The 24,260-nt window shown below is 33.8% G+C and overlaps 1 protein-coding gene across 1 annotated transcript; it reads left to right on the top strand.

Moving 5' to 3' along the window:
• Positions 1–2,543: 2,543 nt before the first annotated feature.
• Positions 2,544–20,209, top strand: LOC11441479 (kinesin-like protein KIN-7K, chloroplastic). Its single transcript, XM_003625259.4, has 24 exons — positions 2,544–2,908; positions 3,039–3,307; positions 3,408–3,505; positions 6,833–6,922; positions 8,177–8,229; positions 8,814–8,879; positions 8,953–9,006; positions 9,143–9,202; positions 9,590–9,668; positions 10,008–10,075; positions 10,862–10,924; positions 11,041–11,145; positions 12,130–12,234; positions 12,367–12,474; positions 14,207–14,350; positions 15,319–15,501; positions 15,627–15,785; positions 16,451–16,669; positions 17,274–17,414; positions 17,523–17,645; positions 17,715–17,765; positions 18,132–18,179; positions 18,260–18,457; positions 19,365–20,209. The coding sequence occupies exons 2-24, from the start codon at positions 3,057–3,059 to the stop codon at positions 19,926–19,928; spliced, it is 3,030 nt and encodes a 1,009-aa protein (XP_003625307.2). The 5' UTR covers positions 2,544–2,908; positions 3,039–3,056; the 3' UTR covers positions 19,929–20,209.
• The last annotated feature ends 4,051 nt before the right edge of the window (positions 20,210–24,260 follow it).

Below are 24,260 nucleotides of genomic sequence, written 5' to 3'. Positions count from 1 at the left end.
TATCTATAAAGGCTTAACTTCGCTCAGAAATTTAAAAGGAACGAATCCTTATTAAGGAGATTAAGCCAAATTTTGATAAAGGGAGAAAAGAAGATAATTCATAAAAAGAAGCCAACAAACGTTTATGGTATGAACAAATTGCCCATGAAGATTAAACTTCATCAACCCTTATAAGTTAAGGACGCCCAAAGAGGACGCCCAATCAAGGAACAAACGATAGTCTTCTCATAAACAGAACCATCCCGCCCAAACATTTTAAAGCGTCCCGACCGCATAAAGAATCAAAAGCACCACGCCTTGTACCAAGCCTCGTGCTTGGGGGGCTGTGGACCGTCATAATATTCCTTAGGGTTAAAAGCCCTCAAGAAGGGCCAAATCCATATTATTAATCACCACGCCTTGTTCCAAGCCTCGTGCTTGGAGGGCTGTGGACCGTCATAATATTCCTAAGGGCTTAAAGCCCTCCAGAAGGGTTTAGGCGCCCTATAGAAGGGACTTTGGAGGCCTAGGCGCGTCCTCCTCAGGGCGCCGTCTACCTCGGCTTCTAGAAACCTCTAGAAGTCGCCCTAAACCGCCTAAATGAGCTAAAAAGACTAAAACCCCTGCTTTCTTAGAGCTTAAGTCACGCAGGAAAAAGCCCATTAGCAGGCTATAAATAACCCTCTTGGGGTCATTCTAAAAGGATCCATTATTATTCAGTCTAAAACCCTAGATTAGAACCCTAGTCTACGATTCTTAACCCTAGAATCCTTATCGTACTTTTTTTGCAAGTACATTTATATACTTTATTGTATTGTTTTTTTTTTTTAAAGAATACTTTATTGTATTGTTGTGGTTGTTACTTGCTAGCAACTAGAACAAGAAAGAATACTCTACTTAATTATGATCATCATTATAATATATCTTATGCTTTAATTTATTGTAATTGTATACAATCATTTAGTTGTTTTGAGAAAAAGAGGGTCAGGTCAGGTATGTGGGTCTGAATAATGCAACTCCAAAGCGAACATACAGAACAAACAAAAACAACTGGGATTTTCTATACCTAATATGAAGGTCTTAGAATATTATTAATTTTATAGTAAACAACTTAAAGCTGTTAAACCTGAATTGTATGTTGAATAGTTGTCCCTGGCTTTTGGAATTTTACATTTGTTCTAGTTATGTTCTATTAATTCTTTTTTTAATTAGAGTCACTATACATGAATCCTATACGGACAATCCACTAATATATTAAAGATAGTGTAAGAAGCAAGCACTATGAATTTTTATTACTTGTGGGTTGTGTAACATATCAAGTATACATTTTATTAGGATGCAACCTTTTTACACAATTTGTATTTTTTTTGAGTGAAAAGTAATTTGTAATTCCTGTTAATATTTGTGCAGTTAAGGTGTGTTGATTATCTAAAATTGATTATAGCTAAAACTGAGTTGTAGATAAAATGATTGGTTTGTGTTTGTATAATACTTCCTCCGTCCCAAATTGTATGACGTTTTGGCCATTTCACACGTATTAAGAAATATGATTAATATTGTGTGAGGAAGAGAAATTATGAGTTGTTTTACAAAATTATCCTTAATAAATGGTATGGAAAAGATAAATGAAATAATTGAAAGAAGAGAGAGTAATTAATAGTTAAAGATATAATAGGAAAAATAACATTAATATTTCATTGGTATTGTAAAACGACATATAATTTGGGACAATTTTTTTTCTTCCAAAGCGACATACAATTTGAGACGGAGGGAGTATATATAAAAGTGAATTGTAAAATATATTTGAGTATAAAAATCAATTCTAAAATTAAAAGTTACAATTTATAGCTTTAAGTAGAATTAAATCTGGATGTAAAATCAATTCTATTTTAAAAAAACTCCTCCAAAAATGAAAACATACCCTTGGTGTGAATTATTCTAAACATGTATAAAATAATATGCTGTGTTCTATAAATTAATGTTATTTTTATCTCAAATTTAAAGTTAGAGGCAAGCTCATTTCTCATAGTTAGAGGCTAGTACATTTAGTATAGGAACTTTTTAGATTGGTTAATCATTTAACCGAGTTAAATAATGAACGATTTCTAGCAGTATTTGTGAGAAATTCAAGATGCATGATTTTCTAAAAAAAATTGTATACATTTTTTTGTGGCGACTAATCTATAAAAATCCGTGTATATTTTTTTTTTTTTGAGGTTTAAGAGACTTCACTGAAAATTGAAGTCCAAGCCAAACTTCATTTTTTGTTTGCTAGTAGTTAGCATGCCATTCTCGTGAAACTGTGTGTGACTTGACTTTCAGGAAACCCCTCCCTCATTCTCAACACTACACAACCCTACCTCTGCCTAAATGCGCTCTAAAAATGAATTAAAGACAACTAATAGCTCTAATTACTTAACTTTATTATTAATTAAATTAAAACAAGAAAAGTAGATTCGTGGAAAATTTACGCAAGTCCCACCACAAGTCAACAACAATAACACAACTCGTCTTTTCTCTCTCTTCTTCGTACCATTTCCCTACTGCGTCATTTTCATCACCCTCTCCCTCCATTAACAACAACAACAGTTGTTAATTACCGATCATAATCACAATAATAATAATAATCAATCTTTGTTCTTCATAATCACTTTTTTATTGGCTTCCCATCCTAATCGCTTCCAAGCCAAGTCAATAACCTTCTCTCTCTCTCTCTCTCTCTCTCTCTCTCTCTCTCTCTCTTACTGTTACTTATTCACTACTACTGTTTCAGAAGAAGATTCACTCACTATTTTTCTTCTTTTCTCACTCAACTCTAACCAACTTCAACTTCAACTCCTTCACACTTTCCACTTCTGGATCTGTTTCTTTCTTCTCTTTCTCTTTCTAACCGATCTTCTACAATGCTTCTCTGATTCTTCATTTTCAGGTCAATTTTCCATTCTTATCTTATCTTACGCTATCAATATTCCTCACGCATTTCTCATCAATTTCTGTTACGTGTACGATTATCTTTGAATTCGATGAAATCGCATTCAATTTTTTGTTGAAATTTGTAGGTTTGAGGAGAAGTGTGAATGGCGTCGAAACAAGGAGCAAAATCAAAACGATTTGGATCGATTGGAGGAACGAAAGGTGTCAATTCGCCTTCATCTTCAACAACTTCGTCATCTAAACAGTTTCACGAAACTTCCAATGATGCTCCGAGTTCGCCGGCGTCGTCGTCAGTGCGGAGTAAGCCGCAGCAGTTTTATCCAGAAACTGTGCCGTTGGATTCTCAAAAGACTAAAGAGAATGTAACTGTCACCGTCCGGTTTCGACCTTTAAAGTAAGTGTTTCGTGTTTTCAGAATTATTTACAGTAATCGTATTGTGTTACAGCTGTTGATGTTAATTTGATTGAGGTGTGTTGTGTTATGTGTGTCACAGTCCGAGGGAAATTCGTCATGGCGAGGAGATTGCTTGGTATGCAGATGGAGATACTGTAGTGCGAAATGAGTATAATCCTTCTATAGCTTATGCTTACGGTAAAAATTTGCAAAGCTCATATTTGTTGATAGGTTTTTTGTTGTTTAAATTTGTTCATTTGGTATTTAGATTGAAGCATTGAGTGGTTTTGTTTTGAGATTGAATTTACATCATAGAATAGAAATACTTCTTCTAGAATGTTAGTCACCTTGAAGTGTTGAAGAATTTCATGTTTAATTTTGAGAGTAAAATCTCATGGCGATGATTGCTGTAAAATACAATAGAGTGAAGAAATTATCACTTTCATATTGATTTAATTGAAGTCTGAACGATAATTCTATGTTGAGTGTCCGATAGTGCTTGGTGATATAACCTGAATATTAGTTATAAGTGGTGGACAATTTTCACCTTACAAGTCGGTTTTAGGCAATTAAGTTAGGCTCAACACAAATTCTAAGATGGTATGTGCGTCGAAAATCCTTGTTGTGAGAGTGTGTTGAGACTTGAGAGTTCCTTATTGCGTAGTGGTATAACCGGAGAAGTGGTTATAAGTGGGGAAAACTTTCAGCTTCCAAATTGGTTTTGTAGGGGTTGAGTTCGACCCAACCTAAATTATAAAATTTTGTTGGAATGAATCTATCCAAAACAAAACTAATACAAAATCTAGTCATCAAAAAGAAATAAAACAAATCTAGGAAGGGATCCATGTGCTGAACACCCAAGAAAAGGCAACTGAAATGTCTTGTCCCAATGCATCACTTAGGATAGATACATTCTTTTGAATTCTGAGCTTTCCTTATTCTGACAAAAGGTTGCAAAGTACAACCTTCGCCCTGCCAAATAACTTTTGCATCATTGGCAACTGCTGAAATGAAACATTTTAAATCAATAATAATCAGAAAATGCTCCAAGTTTTGCGGACACAGCCAAGGATCACGAAATAGTCTAAAAGCATCACACCCTAAAGTGTAACGTGCATCTAGACAAGGGAGAAACAAATGCACAACTGTTTCCGAGTTTAAAGTTTAAACAGTAGGGAGCCTGATGCATAACATTAGTATTAATTATCTTGATTAACACAGATGCCCAAATGAAAGAATATCCTTACCCATACATAGTCCACACAATTTAACACACCCCTACTTTGAAGGGGGTTAGACTTAGTGGTCCAAACCAAATGAAAAATGTTCCTCCTTCGTCCTTAGTGAGACATTTCTGGATTGGCAATATGAAATCCTCTTAGGTAAACCGTAATTCTTCTTTATAACTTGATGCCATAATGAGGAAATCTCAAGGGAAATATTGTAGACTTTTACTCAATAATGTAATGTTTTTGGAAGATTTCAAAAAATCTCCCTTCCTTTTTTTGGCACACAGTAGATTTTACAACTTACCAAATGATGCTTCTTTTATCTCCTACACACCGGATAAAAAGAAATGTGTTAGGATGCATAATCTATAGGTTGAGGAAAGCTGTTAGTTAGTTATTGTTAACAATAGAGATTGCAAAATAGGGAAAGGACAAAGATAATATATAGTACAACATAAAAGTACTAGACTACTACCTTATAAATATAAAAGGCCCAATAGCATAAGCTAAATCGACTTTTGCCTAACATCTCACAAGGAAGCATCGAAAACTACCCCTCAAGCTAAAGCTTGTTACAAGTTAACCCTGAAAATAAGAGATCAAACCAAACCAACTAATATCATAACCAATAAAGAGGAGCAATCAAAGAGTGAACAACAACCAAAGAGACGAGGAACCGATAGAGAGAAGAACCAAACCAACATAGAGAGGAACCACACTTAACCAATCATCAAGAAACAAAGCAAACACATTCCCAAACTTTTGGGAACTTAATAGCGGAATAATGGTGAAGTCGTTCAAGGAGGATCGAACCGAACTTTGATACCATGTAGAGGTTACAAAATAGGTGAAGGACAAAGATGCTAGGGTTTCAAGAATGTGAATAACGTAACACGTTAAACTAGGAGTTACAGAGAGAATATATAGTAAAACATAAAGGTACTAGTCTACTAACTTATATATGAAAAGGCCTAATAGCATAAGCTCAATAGACTATTATCTAACATCTCCCTGCCAACTCACGATGCATTAGCACAAAGCATTGAGAGTTTTTTTGGTGTGAACCGGGTATCCTCTACGACTGCAATGGGTGGCAAAGCTCTCCCTCTAGAGATTTAACACTGTTGCATTCAAACTCAGGACCCTTGGTTAAACTGGAAGAGATCCCTTACCATCTGCATTGAGAGTTTGTTAACCAAGAAATATATCCCGTTTGTTAAGTGACTAGTTAGATAAATAGGGGAATTTTGATTTGGAAGGGGTCATTTTATACAATTAGTTTGTGAGTGAAAAAAGGGATCCTTTGTGAAGGATAATCCTTGGGGGGAATTCTGTTATCCATTCATTTTCTGTTATTAGAGTTGAATAATACAGATCCAATCCTTCGGTTATTTCTATCTAGTTTTTCATATATTTTTCTTGGAGTTGCTACAAAATATATTGGAAATCTTCCCAGTCCTGTGAGTGATCCCTGTGGGGAATTCTGTTAGAGATGGACGATGGACAAACAAACATGCCTGGATCAGCGAATCTGATCCCCTAGTGAAACGCAATTAACATGCCTTTTTAGTTATCCCATCTTTTTCATACCTTTTGGATCACTGGGCGCCTAAATGAAGCAAGTCACTTGAGGATATTAACATAGAAGGTTGCTAAACCAAGAAAATGCGTTTTGATGATTTGTCAGTTGGAAACAAACCAAATTAGCAAAAGAACTGTGAAGCCAATTTTCAAAGCCAAAAACATATACAATCAAGTCGTATCCTTTTAAGTGCGGTCAATTCATGGATCAGTGCTAGATAGCTATTCATCTCTAGTCTCTACCTAACTGTAGACAAAAGTGAGGCAAATACTATTATGCTTTATTCATCAGTCAAAGATTGTTATATATACAAAGAGATTACAATCAATTCTCCTCCTTGAATTATGGAGTGACTTTAGGAAACAAAATCATAACATATATTAATAGAAATTAAAGTCTGCACTAAATAAAAAAGGAAAAAATCACATGGATTCTCAAACACTAACAAACGCTAAAACTTATCTCAAACAAATTAGTCTGAATAATTGCATGATAGAGATAACTTAAAAAGAAAAGAGAGAAAACCAGAATCTGTGTTATTTCTAAGGGTCATGCTAACAGGTGCCCCCGGGGCACTGGTTTGCATTACCCTATTTCTAATTTATGTATACAACACAGATACATATATAGTTAATCAGAATCTGTTATTTCTAATTATTGGTAATTTTTAATGTTGTACATTAAATCATTAATTTTTCTTTTTCTTGTTTATAGATCGCGTCTTTGGTCCCACGACCACAACTCGTCATGTCTATGATGTTGCCGCTCAACATGTTGTTAGTGGTGCTATGGAGGGCGTTAATGGTAATTAACAGATTGACCTAACTTCTCAAGACCTATTCAGCGGGGTCAAAGAATAAATTCTACTATTGCTTTGATCAAATCATCATTTTATTTTCCCTAATATTCAGATTACATTTTAGATGTCTGATTTGAAATAATACTATATCCAATTCTTATGTCAACTAAATAGGTATTGGTTATGCAACTTTGTATAGTTTGATATTGCTTATTACCTTTTAGTTGAATACTATGCACAGTCAAAATTATAGCTGTTATTTTCATTTCGGTAGATACATTAAAAGATGTTGGAAATTCCGCCTTTATTGCGGTCCACCCCTAGTCGCCTAATTGCGACATTTGAGTTGCCTCGTGTTGGCTTTGAGGGGGTGGATTTAGTCCCACATCGGTTAGATAGGACTCTTGATAAGAGTTTATAAAGAGGAGGCACTCCTCACCTTACAAGCCGGTTTTGTAAGGATGAGTTAGTTCGGCCCCAAATTTCAGCAAAAGATTTAAGTGCAAATATGCATAGTTTTGCAGTCAGGGTATTGAAGACAGTTTTTAAGTGCAAATATGCATAGTTTTGCAGTCAGGGTATTGAAGCCGGTTTTGTAAGGATGAGTTAGTTAGGCCCCAAATTTCAGCAAAAGATTTAAGTGCAAATATGCATAGTTTTGCAGTCAGGGTATTGAAGACAGTTTTTAACATTTCTGAAGGACTGCTATTTCCATACAATTTGGATCCTTTTGTGTAAAAGTTATTTTCTTTTGACTTTGTTGGTCACTACTTGTCTTCTTATAATTGTTCGCTAAATAAGGTTGCAAGCCTTAGATAGATAGGCAGTCAGATCATAATGTAACCTAAAAGGTTTGAGATTTGACATTTTAGCAATTAGCTTACATAATAGTCTTTGTCTAAAGAATACAGTAGGTTCTGACCTTTGTAGATTTCACGAGAAAAGAAACCAAGGTAACTTGATGGTTGGAGGGGAGGAGTAAAAGAGTGGAGTGATAAGGAAGTCAAGAGTTCTATTCCCATTTCCAGCATACTATTAATAACAATGCTAACATTTACTGTTGAATAAATACTCGATGATTCAGACCATGGGATATTTTAGTGAGCCTCGCGCTACACCTCTCAAATGGACTGTAATTAGGCATGCAATTTCTTTGATGAAGAAACCTGTTCATTTAACTCTTTTCTAGATTGTTTTTCATTTGCTTACCTGGTATATTGGGTAATTAACAAATGAGCTTCTCTCTGGTTTTCATACAGGTACTGTATTTGCATATGGGGTAACAAGCAGTGGGAAGACTCATACAATGCATGTGAGACCACTTATTTTCCTCCTGTATCTTGTTATTCAGTCAAATTTGTTACATATCTTGAATTTGGCAATTTAAGGTTGTTATTTGGAATATTTATCACTTCCTATCTCTTCTCACGAGTATTATTGGTATTTTTTTTGGATTCTTAACATGCTAACAAGTGTGCAGTAGCATTGAACTGAAGCAACTAAGTTTTTTAGCTAGTTAATTTTACTCATTCGAAATCTGCACTGCCTGCATAAGCTCACCATCGTTTGTTCAAATCCACAACTAAACTGCTATTGACCTGTCATGATAGTCTTGAACATAGAGCATCTACTGTTACATTATATAGGCTAACAAGTTTAAGACTGCAAACCCATGTTTACTTCTTTTTACCAGTTTTTCATGTGACTGGAGACCATTGCAAAGCTTTTTCTTTCCTTCTCTGCTACTTAATAATATGTTATGCAATGTCATCACAAAAATTAATTGATATTATTAGTTATTGCGACAATGGCTGATAATATTGAGTTAAACTATGACTTTGGATTACTTGCTGATAATTCCAAGAGGTATGCTCTCTCATATATTCATAATTGCAGGGTGATCAAAGATCTCCTGGAATCATACCTCTTGCTGTGAAGGATGCTTTTAGCATTATCCAAGAGGTATGAAAAATACTGGTTTGTTTGTTGCACTTTTATCATAGGAATTATGCAATCTGATGTTTCTTCACACCAGACTCCAAACCGAGAGTTTCTCCTTCGAGTTTCGTACCTGGAGATCTACAATGAGGTGTGCTTTTTCCTCATATGTAGCTTGTTTCTTGTGACGCTATGTTCATGTTGATGTGGTCTTCTACAAACATGAAAAGAAATTTGATTATTGCTGCTTTGTTCCTGACACTGTTATTCTCAAAACTTCCTTTTAGGTGGTTAATGACTTGTTAAATCCAGCAGGACAGAACTTAAGAATCAGAGAGGATGCTCAGGTACTGATCATAAGTTCATAACATTTCTCATCTTTTTTATTGTATCTATATTGTATATTACTTGCTTAATTGTGAGGATTGTCCGCTCTGAATTACTTTGATTGCCAAGTGCCAAAATGTTATTTTTAGTCAATTAAGCCAAGTAACATTTGATAAAAAAGAGCAAATTTGAGATCTAGATGAATTAGAGATATGCCAATATCTTGTAATATCGTTGATATTATGAGTATTTTTGTTTATCTCACATGATTCAGTTTTTTCTTTTTAACCTTTAGAGTATCCATTAAGATTAGTTTTGAAATTTTTTAGTTATGATCATGATTTGTCAAAAAAAGGTTATTATTTTGAAGGAAAGTCTGTATCATTTGTATATTGATTCACATGTAGGGCACCTTTGTTGAGGGAATAAAGGAAGAGGTTGTACTCTCCCCTGCTCATGCACTCTCTCTTATTGCAGCCGGAGAAGGTAAAAGTTCCAGCTAGGTTTGTTTTCTTGAGGATTGATTTATTTTTCTGGTCTGGTGTACCATCAGAATGTGGGATACTGTAAATAAGTAATGATGTTTATGTATTTTAAAATTGGATGTTACTATGAAAAGTGACGTCACATTAGGTTTATGCATTTAAATAACAGGTATATTTTGACAACTTTTAATATGGTATTGTCAAAAAGCAGCTGCATATATAAATAATATTTTTTGGCTGTTATTAAAAAAACTGTTTTTCTGGGTTCTATAAGCCCAGACTTTCTGTTCTTTGTGTGTCCCTTTCATTATTTTTGACAAAATTTTTAATTTGACAACAGAGCACAGACACGTTGGGTCCACAAACCTGAACTTACTCAGCAGCAGGAGCCATACAATATTTACCCTGGTGGGTCTATACTATCTTAAAGGACAAATCAATTTGTTTCAACCAATTGTTATTGTATTATGCACTAAATTTATCATACAAGATATATATATATATATATATATATATATATATATATATATATATATATATAATCGTAAACCATATGAAAGTGTTCCCTCAAGGTCTATAGATAGGCTAACTTATCCAACAAATATCTTCATCCCTGTAATATACCACTTTTTTTGTTTTTGGTACTTGTTTTGGTCTGTATATTATGGAGACCAACTCCAACATAAACAAATATTCTTGAGACTAAAACAAAACAAGAAGGGTAAACAATGTATATTTGTAAAGACTAAAAACAAAAAAGTGATATATTTCTAGGGACGAAACAGGTATTTAAGCCTAAAGCAATCTCAAGTTGTAAAATAACCCTAAATAAAATAATGAAATAGGTACTCCCCCAAACGCTAGTTCAAGGGGTGATGATTGCCGACAAGACTAGACATCAAGAGTGTGGACAAATACAGGCGGCTTAATAACAAGTCTAGCATAGGTTTTGATACCATCTTAAAATTTGGGCTAGTTATCCCTAAAAACTAGCCTGAGTGGGAGGATTGTCCAAACCTTATAAGTACTACTTTGTTCATGTCTCTAGTCGATACGAGATCTTAACAATAACGATCTCCAACTTTTAATCAGTTCATGAACAAGAAAATGGAACATCAAGATGTAACCTATTTCTTTTATACATATATATGTCATTCCTTTTATTCATTTTAATTTTATGCTATTTTATAACAGACCGTAGAAAGCAGTCCATGTGGTGAATATATTGAAGGAGAAGCGGTAACACTGTCACAATTGGTAATTATTTTAAACTTAATGGTTAACGTTGCTTTGTACACGTGATCTCTACTTACAAACTTCAACATGAGTTATGATTTCAAGTTATTTTGTTAATATTTTATATATACATGCAGAATCTCATTGATCTAGCAGGTTCAGAGAGTTCAAAAGCTGAAACAATTGGCATGAGAAGGAGAGAAGGATCTTATATCAACAAAAGTCTTTTAACTCTTGGAACTGTGAGGTCTCAAACCTTTCTTCTGAGTATAATTTAGAGACGTGATATATTATGTATGAAGCGCAAACTCTGACGCGGACACTTGACACACAAACATGGACACTTAAACACTGCTAATTTAATTAATAATATATATATATATATATAATATAATATAATTAAATATGATCTTCATTTATAAAATATCTAAACCGGGAATTACAATATGTATCTGCATCTAAATTGAGCAATTCGTTTCAATACTAAAAAAGTTCTAAAACAAGATATGATAGTCTTTTACCTTCATTCATCTATCTACTACCTAAAAGTAAAAAACATTGTAATCAAATTTAATGTCTCTAACCCCCCTCATTTATCATCATTGCTTCAAAGTATATTTGACCCTCATAGATGTGTTTGAAAAGTTTCAACCGAGTATCTATGGTGTGTTGAAGCAAAGAAAACAAGTTTTTTTGGACACTTGTCCAACACATGTCGTATGAGTGTCATACAAGTGTTGGACACTGGTCACGCCTAACCCTAGAGGTGTCCTTCCTTCAGAAGGTACCAAACTGCTTAGAATTTTGGTACTGTTGCTCCTTGATGTGATATTAGTGCTTTTGTGACATGCTGATTTAGATTTTGATCCTTACCACTCCATTTTTTGTGGTAAGAGCTAGAAAGTTGAATTTTAGCACATGATAGGTGGGCCTATGCATCCACCCTTCAAGTCCAAAGGACTCTTGCATGAGAGGGTATTATGATTTATAAAATCATCCTTGTGTCTTCACTTAAAATCTTAACCTTTTGTAATAATTGTTTGTTGACAAGTAGGGCTACCTAGTGGATTGATTGCATGTTGGACACTAACAAATGGGTCAAAAGAAATCACTATTTATATTTGTTTAAAGACTTTAGAGTCCTCATTTATGCCGTTGTATTCAGTGGACCATGTGCTTTCGTACCTGAGAATCCGAGATTAAGTGTAATTATCTTTGTTGCACAGGTTATTTCAAAATTGACCGAAGCTAAAGCTAGTCACATTCCATATAGGGACTCCAAATTGACTAGAGTGCTTCAGTCTTCCCTCAGTGGTCATGGACGTGTATCTGTAAGGCTTTCATGTGTTGATATTTGTCTTCGCATATTAATTTGTTAAAAATAAATTTCATAATTCACATCTTTGTGGTAGAAATGCTATATAAATAAGCAATTATGATAGTTTATTGTTATTTAAATGCAGCTCATTTGTACAGTAACCCCTTCATCAAGTAGCAGTGAAGAGACACATAATACATTGAAGTTTGCTCACCGGGCAAAGCATATTGAAATACAGGCAGCACAAAACAAGGCAAGTTAAAATTAAAATTAGTTTTGGTTAAATCCGAATTTTTCCTACAAAATACAAAGAGTACAACTGGCACAAAGTACAAAGTCCCACGATTCAACTACTAATCTTCTTCTGCATAATATCATCCCACGACTACATAAGATACAATTTTCTGAGCAACAAACAAGTACCTCAGTTCTTGTAAATAGTAAAACTAGGATTTTGAGAGTGTGTCACTCCACTGTTCAGATTATATACATTAGACGTACATGCTGCATACATTAACATAGTCATTGTACACTAATTACATGCACTATATATTAAATATCTTAGAATAGTTCAATGTTTTATTAGAGTATTGTAGTTTATCGCCTAGGACCATTTTCTAATCTTAGATTATCTCCTATAGTTATTTTCTATATTACCTGTTATAATCATGATTTGTTTCCTTGTTTTCTTTTATATTAAAGAGTAGGAGTCTTGTATTTCCTTACTTCCGTGGTGTTTAGTCTTCTGTATCAAGTTAATATCACACTAGTATCCAATTATTATCAATAGCATTCAAAGTTTTTATTATTTGTCTCCTCCTTTATCTAAAACCCATATTTTTCGATATGGTATCAGAATCTGGATCGGTCCTTTGGAACCTATCCTGTCCCTATTCCGCTGCTGAGTTCCCTAAAGTTTTGGGCTCATAGCCTCTCCTCTTGTTCATGTTTGGTTTTTTTGTGACTCTGAGATACAACTTGATGTTGTTACAACCACACTGCCTCTTCTTTGGTGTTTGTCATGCAATTGTTTTCTCACTAATGGATTATAGCAGCGGCTTCTAGTCTAAAGTCTCAACTAATGTTACATTTTGAGTCTGTACTTTTCTTTGGACCTTCTTCCACACCTGAGTCTATCTTGATCATTTTACCCCTCCCTCCTGTCTTAGATAAGTACTCTCCACCAGCAATACCCCAGGTTCAAGACAATTTTGCTCCTACTCGTCAATTGCAGATCTATTATTGTTGGTTGTCTTCATCATCAGCACCTCAACCTCCTTATACAGGCCAGCAATAAATTGGATAAGAGCAGGCCAAATGGACATCCAACTGCTTGGTTATGGCTTCAAAATTAAATACAAATCTGGCAGTCAAAATCGAGTGGCAGATTTGGAGAATGACTTGCTTGACAGTTATATTAGTGGAATTTGAGGAGTGGGGATTGGATGGAAGAATTACGGGCAAGATCAGAAGCTGAGGGGAATTATTCAAGATTGCATTAAGAGCCCCCAAATCTCAGCCAGTTTACAAACTAATGGATGATAAGTTGTTAACCAAAGATAGGCCAGTGCTACCATGCCATTCGAGTAGGGTGGCTACCTTGATGGCTGAGTTTCAAGATTCAGTTGTTGGGGGTAAGTAGAGGGAGGTTCAATACGAAGGTGACTGAGTGTTCCTCAAGATACAACCTTACAAGCTTAAGCCCTTGGTGAAGCTGAATGAGAAACCAAGTCCTCAATATTACATTTTCAGACATAAAGAAGATTGATGTCTGATGAGGTTGCTTAGAAATTAAAACTACCCCAGATTCAGTTTCTGCGTCTCGTTTCCTCCTGTTTCGGTAGCATTTCTTCCTGTAGATATTTTAGCATGCTTGAAAAGCTAGGATAACTGATGTTTTTCTTGTTTAGTACCCCTTTTCTTATAGAAGATTCCATCCCTTCTGTTCCCTTTCTAATTGTTTTTAATATATACTAAATCTGCAGATAATTGATGAGAAGTCACTTATCAAGAAATACCAACAAGAGATTCAATGCTTAAAGGAAGAATTGGAACAATTAAAGAGGGGCATTGTCACAGTTCAGCCAAAAGACATTGGGGATGATGACATTGTGCTCCTAAAACAAAAGGTAAGTAATGCTATACATAAATTACAGCCTTCCGTTTTGTTTGTTTCTTAGGACATTTTTAGTAAAATATTGTGGGTCAAAGTTAGAATTCAAAATATAAATACTTATATTACACGTTCAAAAAGTGTTTTTTGTATGGATGTGTCCAAAAAGTTGATCATAAATAGGAGTCCACTTTTCTATGCCCTCCGGAAAACGGAGTACTGTAGTGTACTAATATTTTTGATTTACAAGTTGAGCACTAATTGAACATTTGTAAACTCAGCAATAAAAATTGCAGAGCAAGCAATATCTGTAAATTTTATTTGTATATAATTTTTGTTATTCACTTTGTAGCCTTTATTACTGTCTATAACCATATTGACATAGAGTCTATTTTTATCTTGTAAAAAAAAATTGTACTTTTGAAAATGGTAATACAGTTCTCTCTTTTTTGGTGGCGGAATGAGCCCACATATTTGAAAATGGTAGTACCATTCTCTCTTTTTTGGTGGCGGAATGAGCCCACATATATATCAAAGGCAAACAGTTAATTACTTTCTTTTGTAAGAAAAAAAAATTCATGAAGGGCAAACAGTTAATTACTCCCTCCGTCCCATTTTAAGTGAGCCTTTTGCTCATTTCACACATATTAAGAAAAAGTATATAAGTGAAAGAGAGAAAAATGGTTTTGAGTGCCCTTGTCAAGTATTGATGCATTGCTCTTTATCATAAATGCAAAGTAGAATATATTGAATTGGGAGTGGTGAAAGTAGTATTAATTAGAGTTATAATTAGGAAAAAGTAATTAATATTGTATTGAAAAGTGAAATGGGTCAATTTTTTGCAAATGGCTCACTTATTATGGGATGGAGGGAGTACTTTCCTTTATTTAGAATTGTGAAGTAAATTTACTGGTTATTGAGTTTATTTGTATTCTATAAAATTAACATTCTGATTTGAATGGTTTTCAATTGTAACTGTTAAAGTTAGAAGATGGTCAAGTGAAGTTGCAATCCAGATTGGAACAAGAAGAAGACGCTAAAGCTGCTCTGTTAGGCAGAATTCAACGGTTGACTAAGTTGATTTTGGTCTCCACAAAAGCATCACATTCAACGAGATTTCCTAATAGGCCTGGTCCCCGTAGAAGACATTCCTTTGGAGAAGAAGAGGTGTTTCTCATTTTACTTTCTACTCCCCGCCCACCCCCAAATACCAGGAACTTACATTTCTTTTAGTTTTACATACTTTTTTTCTTTCTGTCCCTACATTTTTCATTTTAAATTCTTGTTTGCAGCTGGCATATCTTCCATACAAAAGGCGGGATTTAATTTTAGAAGAGGAAAATATTGACTTGTATGTTAATCTGGAGGGAAATGCTGGAACAGCTGATGATTCTCCAAAAGAGGAGAAGAAGACAAAGAAACATGGGCTACTAAATTGGTTGAAATCACGTGTAAGTTGTCCATTGCTGTTTGCTATTTCTAATGATAGGGAATTATGATTTATGAGAACATGATTGAAATGCATGTTACTTTTCCAAGTTGTATAGCTTGCATTTATTGATTATGAAGTTTGATTTGAATTCTTCACCTTTCATCTTTATTATTAAATCTATCAGACTTATGTGACTTGATCATCTTATCTGTTGTCTGCTTCTCCCATTCTTTACCACCCTACATGTTTTTGGTAATTAAGAACCTAAAATATTCTTTTAGATCATTGTATTAAAAATAATGTAACAGCTTGGTTCAGCGCGTATTATTCCATAATTCCTATTAAAATTTCAGAAAATTTAATGCATTTTGCTTCTTTATCAGGAATTATTTTGATTATTTTATTGGAAATACTTGACATTTATGAGTTTCAATGATCATTCAAAACATATTTGATAGTATTTAACTGCATGAAATTTCAAGTTTTATGGAACATGCATTTGTCACTGGATGAATCTTTTTTGAAAGTTTATAATAATCTTGTAGTTTAGCTTAAGCAACATTTATTTTGCATGGTTGGGTACCTTGTTGACCATCTTACATAACCCTATTAATAATTTCATTGTAGTTACTCGTAAGTTGAATTTCTATTTCTTTAAGTTTGTGTGTTCACTATTTTTATCAGAAACGGGAAAGTACCTTGACAGGCACCAGTGATAAATCCAGTGGAGCAAAATCTACTAGCACACCGTCTACACCTCAAGCAGACAATGGTAACCATGTGGAGTCCAGACTTTCCCATTCTCTAGCCGCAGAAAGCTCTCCATCTGCTGATCATATATCCGACGCAAGAGACGATAAAGATATTCACGAGGATAGTTTATTGGGACAAGAAACACCTTTGGTATTTAATGAACTTCTGTTTTTTCTTTTCTTGTTTCTGCTTTGGGGAAAAATTTAAAGTTATAATGTTTGTAAAATGCCATATTCACTTCAGTATTAAACAGGACAAAAAACAGATTCTATGCATATGTTTTGACAAAAACTGGTGACGTGATTATTGTCTCAATCTAAAAGTCACTTGAATTCTTTCAAAAACACCACAAACAACCTCAATTATGCTAGTAATTCATGTATTAGTTAGCATACAGTGTTGTCCTCAAGTGTAGTTCAGTGCATAAATGTCCCTTTCTTTCCATAGAAGTTTCTCAGTTTCCAAGATTATGTATTTGGTATGTGTCAAATTATTACTTTTTTTTAATCAAATATTACTATTCCTTATCATCTGGTAATCATTAGACCTAAAAGAGTTGCTACATATTATCTTCAGTTTGAGAAATATGTATATTTTTTTTTTTTTTACGATGTATCAAATCTTTGTTAATTGTGTGAAGATATAACTTTGTTAATCTGAAAAGAGAGAAATATAATGGATATGTGGACTGTATATCATGTGACATCTATATTTTTACCTTACTAGATGTCACTTTTGTTTTCTCGGTTTCTAGACAAGCATCAAATCTGTTGATCAAATTGACCTTCTGAGGGAGCAGCACAAGATTTTATCCGGAGAAGTGGCACTTCATTCAAGTTCATTAAAGAGGCTGTCTGATGAAACAAGAACAAATCCTCAAAATAGTCAGCTTCAAGTTGGTTACTATCTCTTTTTTGTCTGTGTAGACGTGCTTTTCTCTTTTATTTTAACTATCACTGTATCTGTTCTGCTGCCTGAAAGTTTTACTTTTGAACTAATAAAGGTGGAGATGAAAAGGTTGAAAGATGAAATCAAGGAAAAGAGTGAACAAATAGATTTGCTGGAAAAGCAAATGTCTAATTATTTCATAGCTTCAGAGCAGACAGATCAATCAGGAGTATCACAGGTATGCTGACATCATTGTTGCTTTGTTTCACTTGCTTGCAGACTTGATACTGGTTGTTTTGTACTTCAGGCTGTTGCTGAGCTGATGGAACAATTGAATGATAAATCCTTTGAACTTGAGGTAACAGTTATTTACCCTGTGCTGATGTTTTTCAACATATAATTGCATTAGACAGTCTTCTTATTTTACAAATGGGAAGCCACTTCCAATATTTAGATTTTTAAAAAATATATATATATTTCTCTCTTTTCATGAAATGATTGACAAAATCAGAGCAAAGATAGGTTGTGATTATGTCAATAATTTGACATAATTGGTTTTTTAAAAGCTATGCTTCTGATCATACAAGATAGAAATGATGTTGTATTGTTAGGTATCCTAGCTGTTTTAACTGCTAAAGTTACTAGCGCATGAACATGTGGCCTTGCTACGGACCCTTCTCTGATGAGCCCGATATAACTAATGCACAATATTCTGCTAATTCAGGTCAAAGCAGCAGACAACCGTATAATTCAAGAACAGCTTAATCAGAAGGTGAAAATTCAGCTTAGTTTTTTTTATGAGATATCCTATTATTTTTTATCATGTTCTAGCTAAGTGTGAAATATTATCAGATTTGTGAATGCGAAAGCCTGCAAGAAACAGTTGCTTCTTTGAAACAGCAACTTACAGATGCAATAGAGTTGAGGAATTTCAGCCCTGTAGTCAATCATTCACAACATTTCCCTGGAACCAAGGACTATCATGGTGAACTTTATCCTGACAAAGGAAACATGGACAGTACCAACGAAGGGAATCTCATGCAAGCACAGGTATATTTTTTCACCTTGTGGCCATCTTCATTGGGTGCTCTTTAAGTTCTTAGCCTTCGTTTCATCTCTAGAAGAGTGGCTGTGATTACTCATTAATTTTCCAGCAATTCCTCTTAAGAATGATTACAATGCCCTTATGATACAACAATGATGGCAAACTACTTGTTATGGTAACTTCATTATTATGGTGCAAGTGCTAGGAACACTCGTTGTCCAACACTTGCTTTATGATGAGGTGAAACTTGTGCGGGTCCCTCCCACCACTTTGAAAATGAGTCTCACTAAATACGTAATAGAATCCATTATTTAGTGGGATTGGCATAAATTTCATCCAATCATAGAGTTAGTGTTGAAGGGAGAATACTAGAAAGACTGTTACTCCTCTATGGTGCAAAGATTTATTTCAAGTGGGAGCACTTGTTATGAGAGGCACAAGGAGGAAAATATTAATTACTGGTCTACCATGGATTATCTAGATTAGAAATTACTTCATCTAGTCAGCATAATGTTCTAATCCTATTACATGTGCATGATGAACGGGCACATTTCTGCATATATAAACCTCAGTCTGTCTACACTCCTGCATAATATTTGTATAAGATTGAATAATGCATCCGATTTTGATTTTGGAAAGCATCTATTCTCTTGTTTATTTCCCTGATTTAAAACTAATTGTCTAAACTCTAGTTTTCTCCCAAGTGCTTTTAGTTTGTTAAGGAAACTTTTTAAATTTTGATTAGTGATAAAGTGGCAAATTTTACAGATTAAAAGTGATGACGAGAAATGTCTAATTAATTACTGATGTTTCTACTTGCATTCTATTCGAAATAAATATAATGGCTTCAAGTGTTCAGTATATAGCTAAAGAAATTATCATTCCCACTGATCTAGTGCTCGTTTTACTTAGGCAAGTGAGATAGAAGAGCTGAAGCAGAAGGTGGAAGAACTAACAGCATCGAAGGACCAGCTTGAAGTTAGGAATCAGAAACTAGCAGAAGAGAGTTCATATGCTAAAGGGCTAGCTTCAGCTGCTGCTGTTGAGCTTAAGGCACTGTCAGAAGAAGTTGCCAAACTCATGAACCATAATGAGAGATTATCTGCTGAGCTAGCTGCATCCAAGAATTCACCTACCCCACGTAGAACTAGTGGAACAGCTCAAAATGGGAGAAGAGAAAGTCAAGTTAGACTTAGAAGAAATGATCAGGGTGTTTCAAACTCTGATGTCAAGAGAGAACTAGCCTTGAGTAAAGACCGGGAACTTTCATACGAAGCTGCTCTTTTAGAGAAAGATCAGAAAGAGGTCGAGCTTCAAAGAAAGATTGAGGAGTCAAAACAAAGAGAAGCATACCTGGAAAACGAACTTGCCAACATGTGGGTTCTTGTGGCAAAGCTAAAAAAGTCACAAGGAGCAGAAAACGATGTTTCAGGGTCGACTAAAGAGAGTTTGCAATTTGATGGTTTTGATATTTGATGTGATTTTGTATAGTGGCTTTTTAATTTGATCAATCATTACAATTTGTTTAAAGTAGGAGTGGCTTGAGGGAAAGCTTTGTAAAGACTGTTAGCAGGAAAGTTTGTTTTTCTCTTCCCCTCCATCACCATCCTTTTTGGTCCGTAGCTAGGGCTTCTCATTTGTACATCCAAAGAACTCACTTTCCGCTTTCTTTTCCCCAGCCTTCTTGTTTTTTCTTCGTTCCTCCGAATGGTGTGCTAATTTGGTCCCTTTTATGAGCATAGTTAATTTGGTTTGTATCTCTGAGGACAATTTTTAAAGCATAGAAAGGTAGGCATCAAATCAAATGTGCATTAAGACGGTAGTTCCGTTTGCTCATAACTTCTATCTTTCCTTTAGTTTGCATCAAGACGGACAAGTCCGCTTTAACGGACCCTTTAAAATATTTTTTAAATCAGCTAGTGTGAATGAACTACAATATGATAATTAATCATGATGATCTTTTATTTTTTATTTTTTAAAGGTGTCAAGGACATGGAAGTAAAGTTTGACATGACCCCCAAGATAGAAAGTAATTTTGAGTGTTTGCAAGTCGTACATGTTCATGATTTTTTTCCTTCTAGTTATCCCTATTGATGGTTTAGATCAGCATATGTCACTAGTAGATTATCGTAGTATCTTCAAGTATTGTCTCATGATTCCATTATTTTCTATCGATGAGGATTGTTATGTTTGTAGTATGGTGTGCGTGTGTTTCTAGGAAGCATGCAACTCATCGCAGAGAGATTTTAGGCTTCAAATATAGCCATGACTTTGTAAGGAGTGTCTTTTTTGATCTATTTAAACAGGAGAGAGTGTCTATAAAGAAAGATGCACGTGTGAACTTCATGATCGACTCACAAGAGGACATATCAACACAAATGTTGTTGTATACATGTGCGTATGAAAGAAACATGCATGTGCGGATTTAATTGGGCTTTCCTCACTTGTGAGATTGAGGATCGAGACTTTAATTGTGGAATCATCAGTCCTCAAACTTTTGTGCCGGGAGAACCATCCCCTAATCCAAATTTTTTTTTAAAAAAAAAGTATAAAAAGACTTTATATCAGTTAATCGATGGTAAATTCTTAAATATTTCCATTCTGAACTACATTATAGTATTTTAATAATCATTTCATAATATTATATTACAATCTCATATTATAAATATGAGAAACGCTAAATTGCGTGTTTATCACACATGTTAAAAAATCAAATATAAACATTCTTTTTGTGTAGACTTTGACCTCTTATTCCTAGGTGGCTTTGATTGCATTAAGTGAAAACTTATTAGATCACCTATTTCAGTTTGAAAGGTTAAGGGGTTTTCGAAAAATGTTCGTTTCTCCCTTAATATTATTTGGCTTTCTGTGGTTTAGGTCATCTGAAAAGAGCGTAATAGACACATTATTTTAGCACAAGGAGTAGCATCTGCAGGTATTAGCTGAAAAGGTTAAGCATTTTTTAATTGGTGGTTGAATTCAAAATATGTTACTTTCGATTTTGATTACCACTTTTAGAGGTTTAATCATATTCCTTTCTTAACTGTTGTAATTTAGCCTGTTTACTCTTTTCGATTTGCTTTCAAACTTTTTGTGTTATAATTCTGCATTTTAACAAATTGTTTCAGGTACACCTTGTTTTGGTTGGAGTTGTTTTGGTTGTTTAGTTACAATAATATATGCGTGTCTATGTAAATTAATAATTAAATTTGATTCTAATTATATAGAATTAAAATTCTAAAAATGGAATGAGTTAAATGGTTGAGGGCTGACGGTCCAAAACAAACATTACACACACAACCAATCAAAACATTCAGAATCCCCACATCAATTAATGTTTTTAATTTATGTGACAATTTGAAATGTTTTGATTAGTTGTGTGTATAAAGATTTTTGAATCAAAAAACATAAGTTTTTTAAAAATAAAATAAATAAAATATTTGATATTGATATAAAGTCTTTTTATACTTTCGACTCACAAGAGGACATATCAACACTTATGTTTACCATATATTAATCATATATTTTATTTTATTTAGAAACACTGAGCACAATTTTTAAGTTATATTTATCATATATTATAAACTAGTTTTAAAAGTGCGTGAATTTAAATATAATTTACTTCGTCTAATAAGTGTCAGATTAGTTGTAAAAGCTTTCACTTCGCAACCACAATCCTCAAGAACCATTGGTCAAAACTTTTGGATTTTATGTAACAGGATACTAAGTTTTTGTTTAACTTTTCCTATCAATTTTATCTTTTATTTACAATTTATCATCCTTTATCTAATTAAACTTGAATAATCCTAGCAACTAGTGGCTAGCTCTTAATGGTAATAGGTGGGCCATGTCCCATCCTCAAAAGAAAAAAAAAATGTTTTATATATATAGGAAATGATTAAAATACCCCTAAATTTTTGTTAAAATTACTTGCATCATGTCCTCCATTTTCTTCTCATGTACGTGTTCCACTTCATCATATACCGTGACAGTAATTGAGTACGATTCTCACATTTCTGTCATATTGATGATACATTCACGTCTTTTTTTTTCTTTCTCTCTCTAGCTCCCTCGTTCTCCTCACTGGAACATTGCCGTCACCTTTCCCGTTTGATACAACCCTTAGTGTTTCCTTAGAATTCAGATAGCATGATCTATAATTATTAATTAATCTCCCTTTAAGTTTCTTTTATTGTTTTCATGAAACAATTAATTTAATAGATTATTTGATTTTGTTGGTGTGATTTTGAACTACTTTGGCTTGATTTGGTTCACTATATATAGTTGCAGCTTTTTTTGTTTTGTTTGATTATTTTGTTAAGTTTTTGTGAAACTTTATTACCGACGTATCTACTATTTTTCCCTCATATATTTGTTTGCACGCTTCTCACAGTTTGTCGGTATTCATCTTTTCATGAAGGATATTCGTACTTGTTTTTAAATAATTTAGATTTTGGATTAATGCCCTTTAAATTTTTTGGAAGGAGTGGATCTCAGAATTTTTCAAAACGAGTCGTCTATCTCTCAGATTGTTGACAGGGTGAAACTCCACTCGTTGTGGTGATTTAAGGTGTACATGTCAAGTTTACCTTTCGATTTTCACGGATAGTGGAGTAATCCAACTCTCTGTACTATGTAGTACTAATTACACTGTCGGGCAATGTTGCTTGTTGGCTTTTATCTGCTTGCCTTCTACATTGTAATCTGACACTTTGTTTTGATTCCATAGTAGGCACACTTTCTGTTTTTTTCTTTTCTTTTTTTTCTTTTTTTGAGGGAAGGCACACTTTCTACTTGCTTAGTTTGGTACCATCTGCTGTATATGAGTTAATTAAGTAAATGGTCCTTATCAATATTGAATATTTTATTTTTAGTCACTTCAAAATAAAAATCACCCTTTTTAGTCCGTATAAAATTTTTCGTCTACATTTTTAATCCCTATGAAATTTTCCATCAACATTTTTAGTTTTTATAAAAAAAAAAAATCACTAATTTTGTCCCTAAAAATGTTAAAGGGAAATGTTACAGAGAGTAAAAAGTTTAGTAGAGACTAAAAACAAAATATTAAATATTTATATAGATCATTTACTTAGTTAACCCATATATATATATATATATATATAATAAAGTAATATTTTTAATCTTTAAAAAGGTTATCAAATTTTTTTAGATGGAAAAAAAAAACGTTACCTAATTAAATATCTTTGCTATGAGAAATATTGGATCTTTTTTTTTTTGGGGTACAATGTTGGAGGCTTATTTTAATTTGACTGTGATAAATGTGAAAAAAGAAAAAAGAAAAATAATATTATATATAAGCAAAAAGTTATAAAAATAAAAAATAAAAGCTTTTACGGTACACTCGTAAATTGAAGTGTATTGGTACATTTGTTTTCTAAATCAAAATCAATAAATTACGATCATTTTACTGAAATAAATAACTATTATCGACTTTTATTTTGTAGGAAAAATCATTTCAAAAGAAGAAACTATTATTTTGGCGTTTATAACAATCATATTAAATTTTCACATTTTACCGTGAAAGATAATCGGTTCTCACCATTATAATTTGTTGGGGAAATGATGTTGGCGGTTGTTAGTTGATAGGGATGGTTTGGGGCGTAGGGTGTTGGTGGCTAGGTATGGTGTGGCGGATGGTGGTTTGGAGGATGGGGGCTGGAGTTGTTCATCGTGATGGAGGGAGATAGTCAGGATTAGAGATGAGATAGGCGAGGGTGAGGAGAGTTGGTTTGCGGGTTGTGTTAGGAGGAGGGTGGGGGATGGAGCCGAAACCGATTTTTGGCGAGA

Source organism: Medicago truncatula, chromosome 7 (assembly GCF_003473485.1).
Source record: "Medicago truncatula cultivar Jemalong A17 chromosome 7, MtrunA17r5.0-ANR, whole genome shotgun sequence".
Taxonomy (NCBI): domain Eukaryota; kingdom Viridiplantae; phylum Streptophyta; class Magnoliopsida; order Fabales; family Fabaceae; genus Medicago; species Medicago truncatula.
Note: the sequence above shows the minus strand (reverse complement) of the source record. Positions and strands in the feature narration are given on the sequence as shown.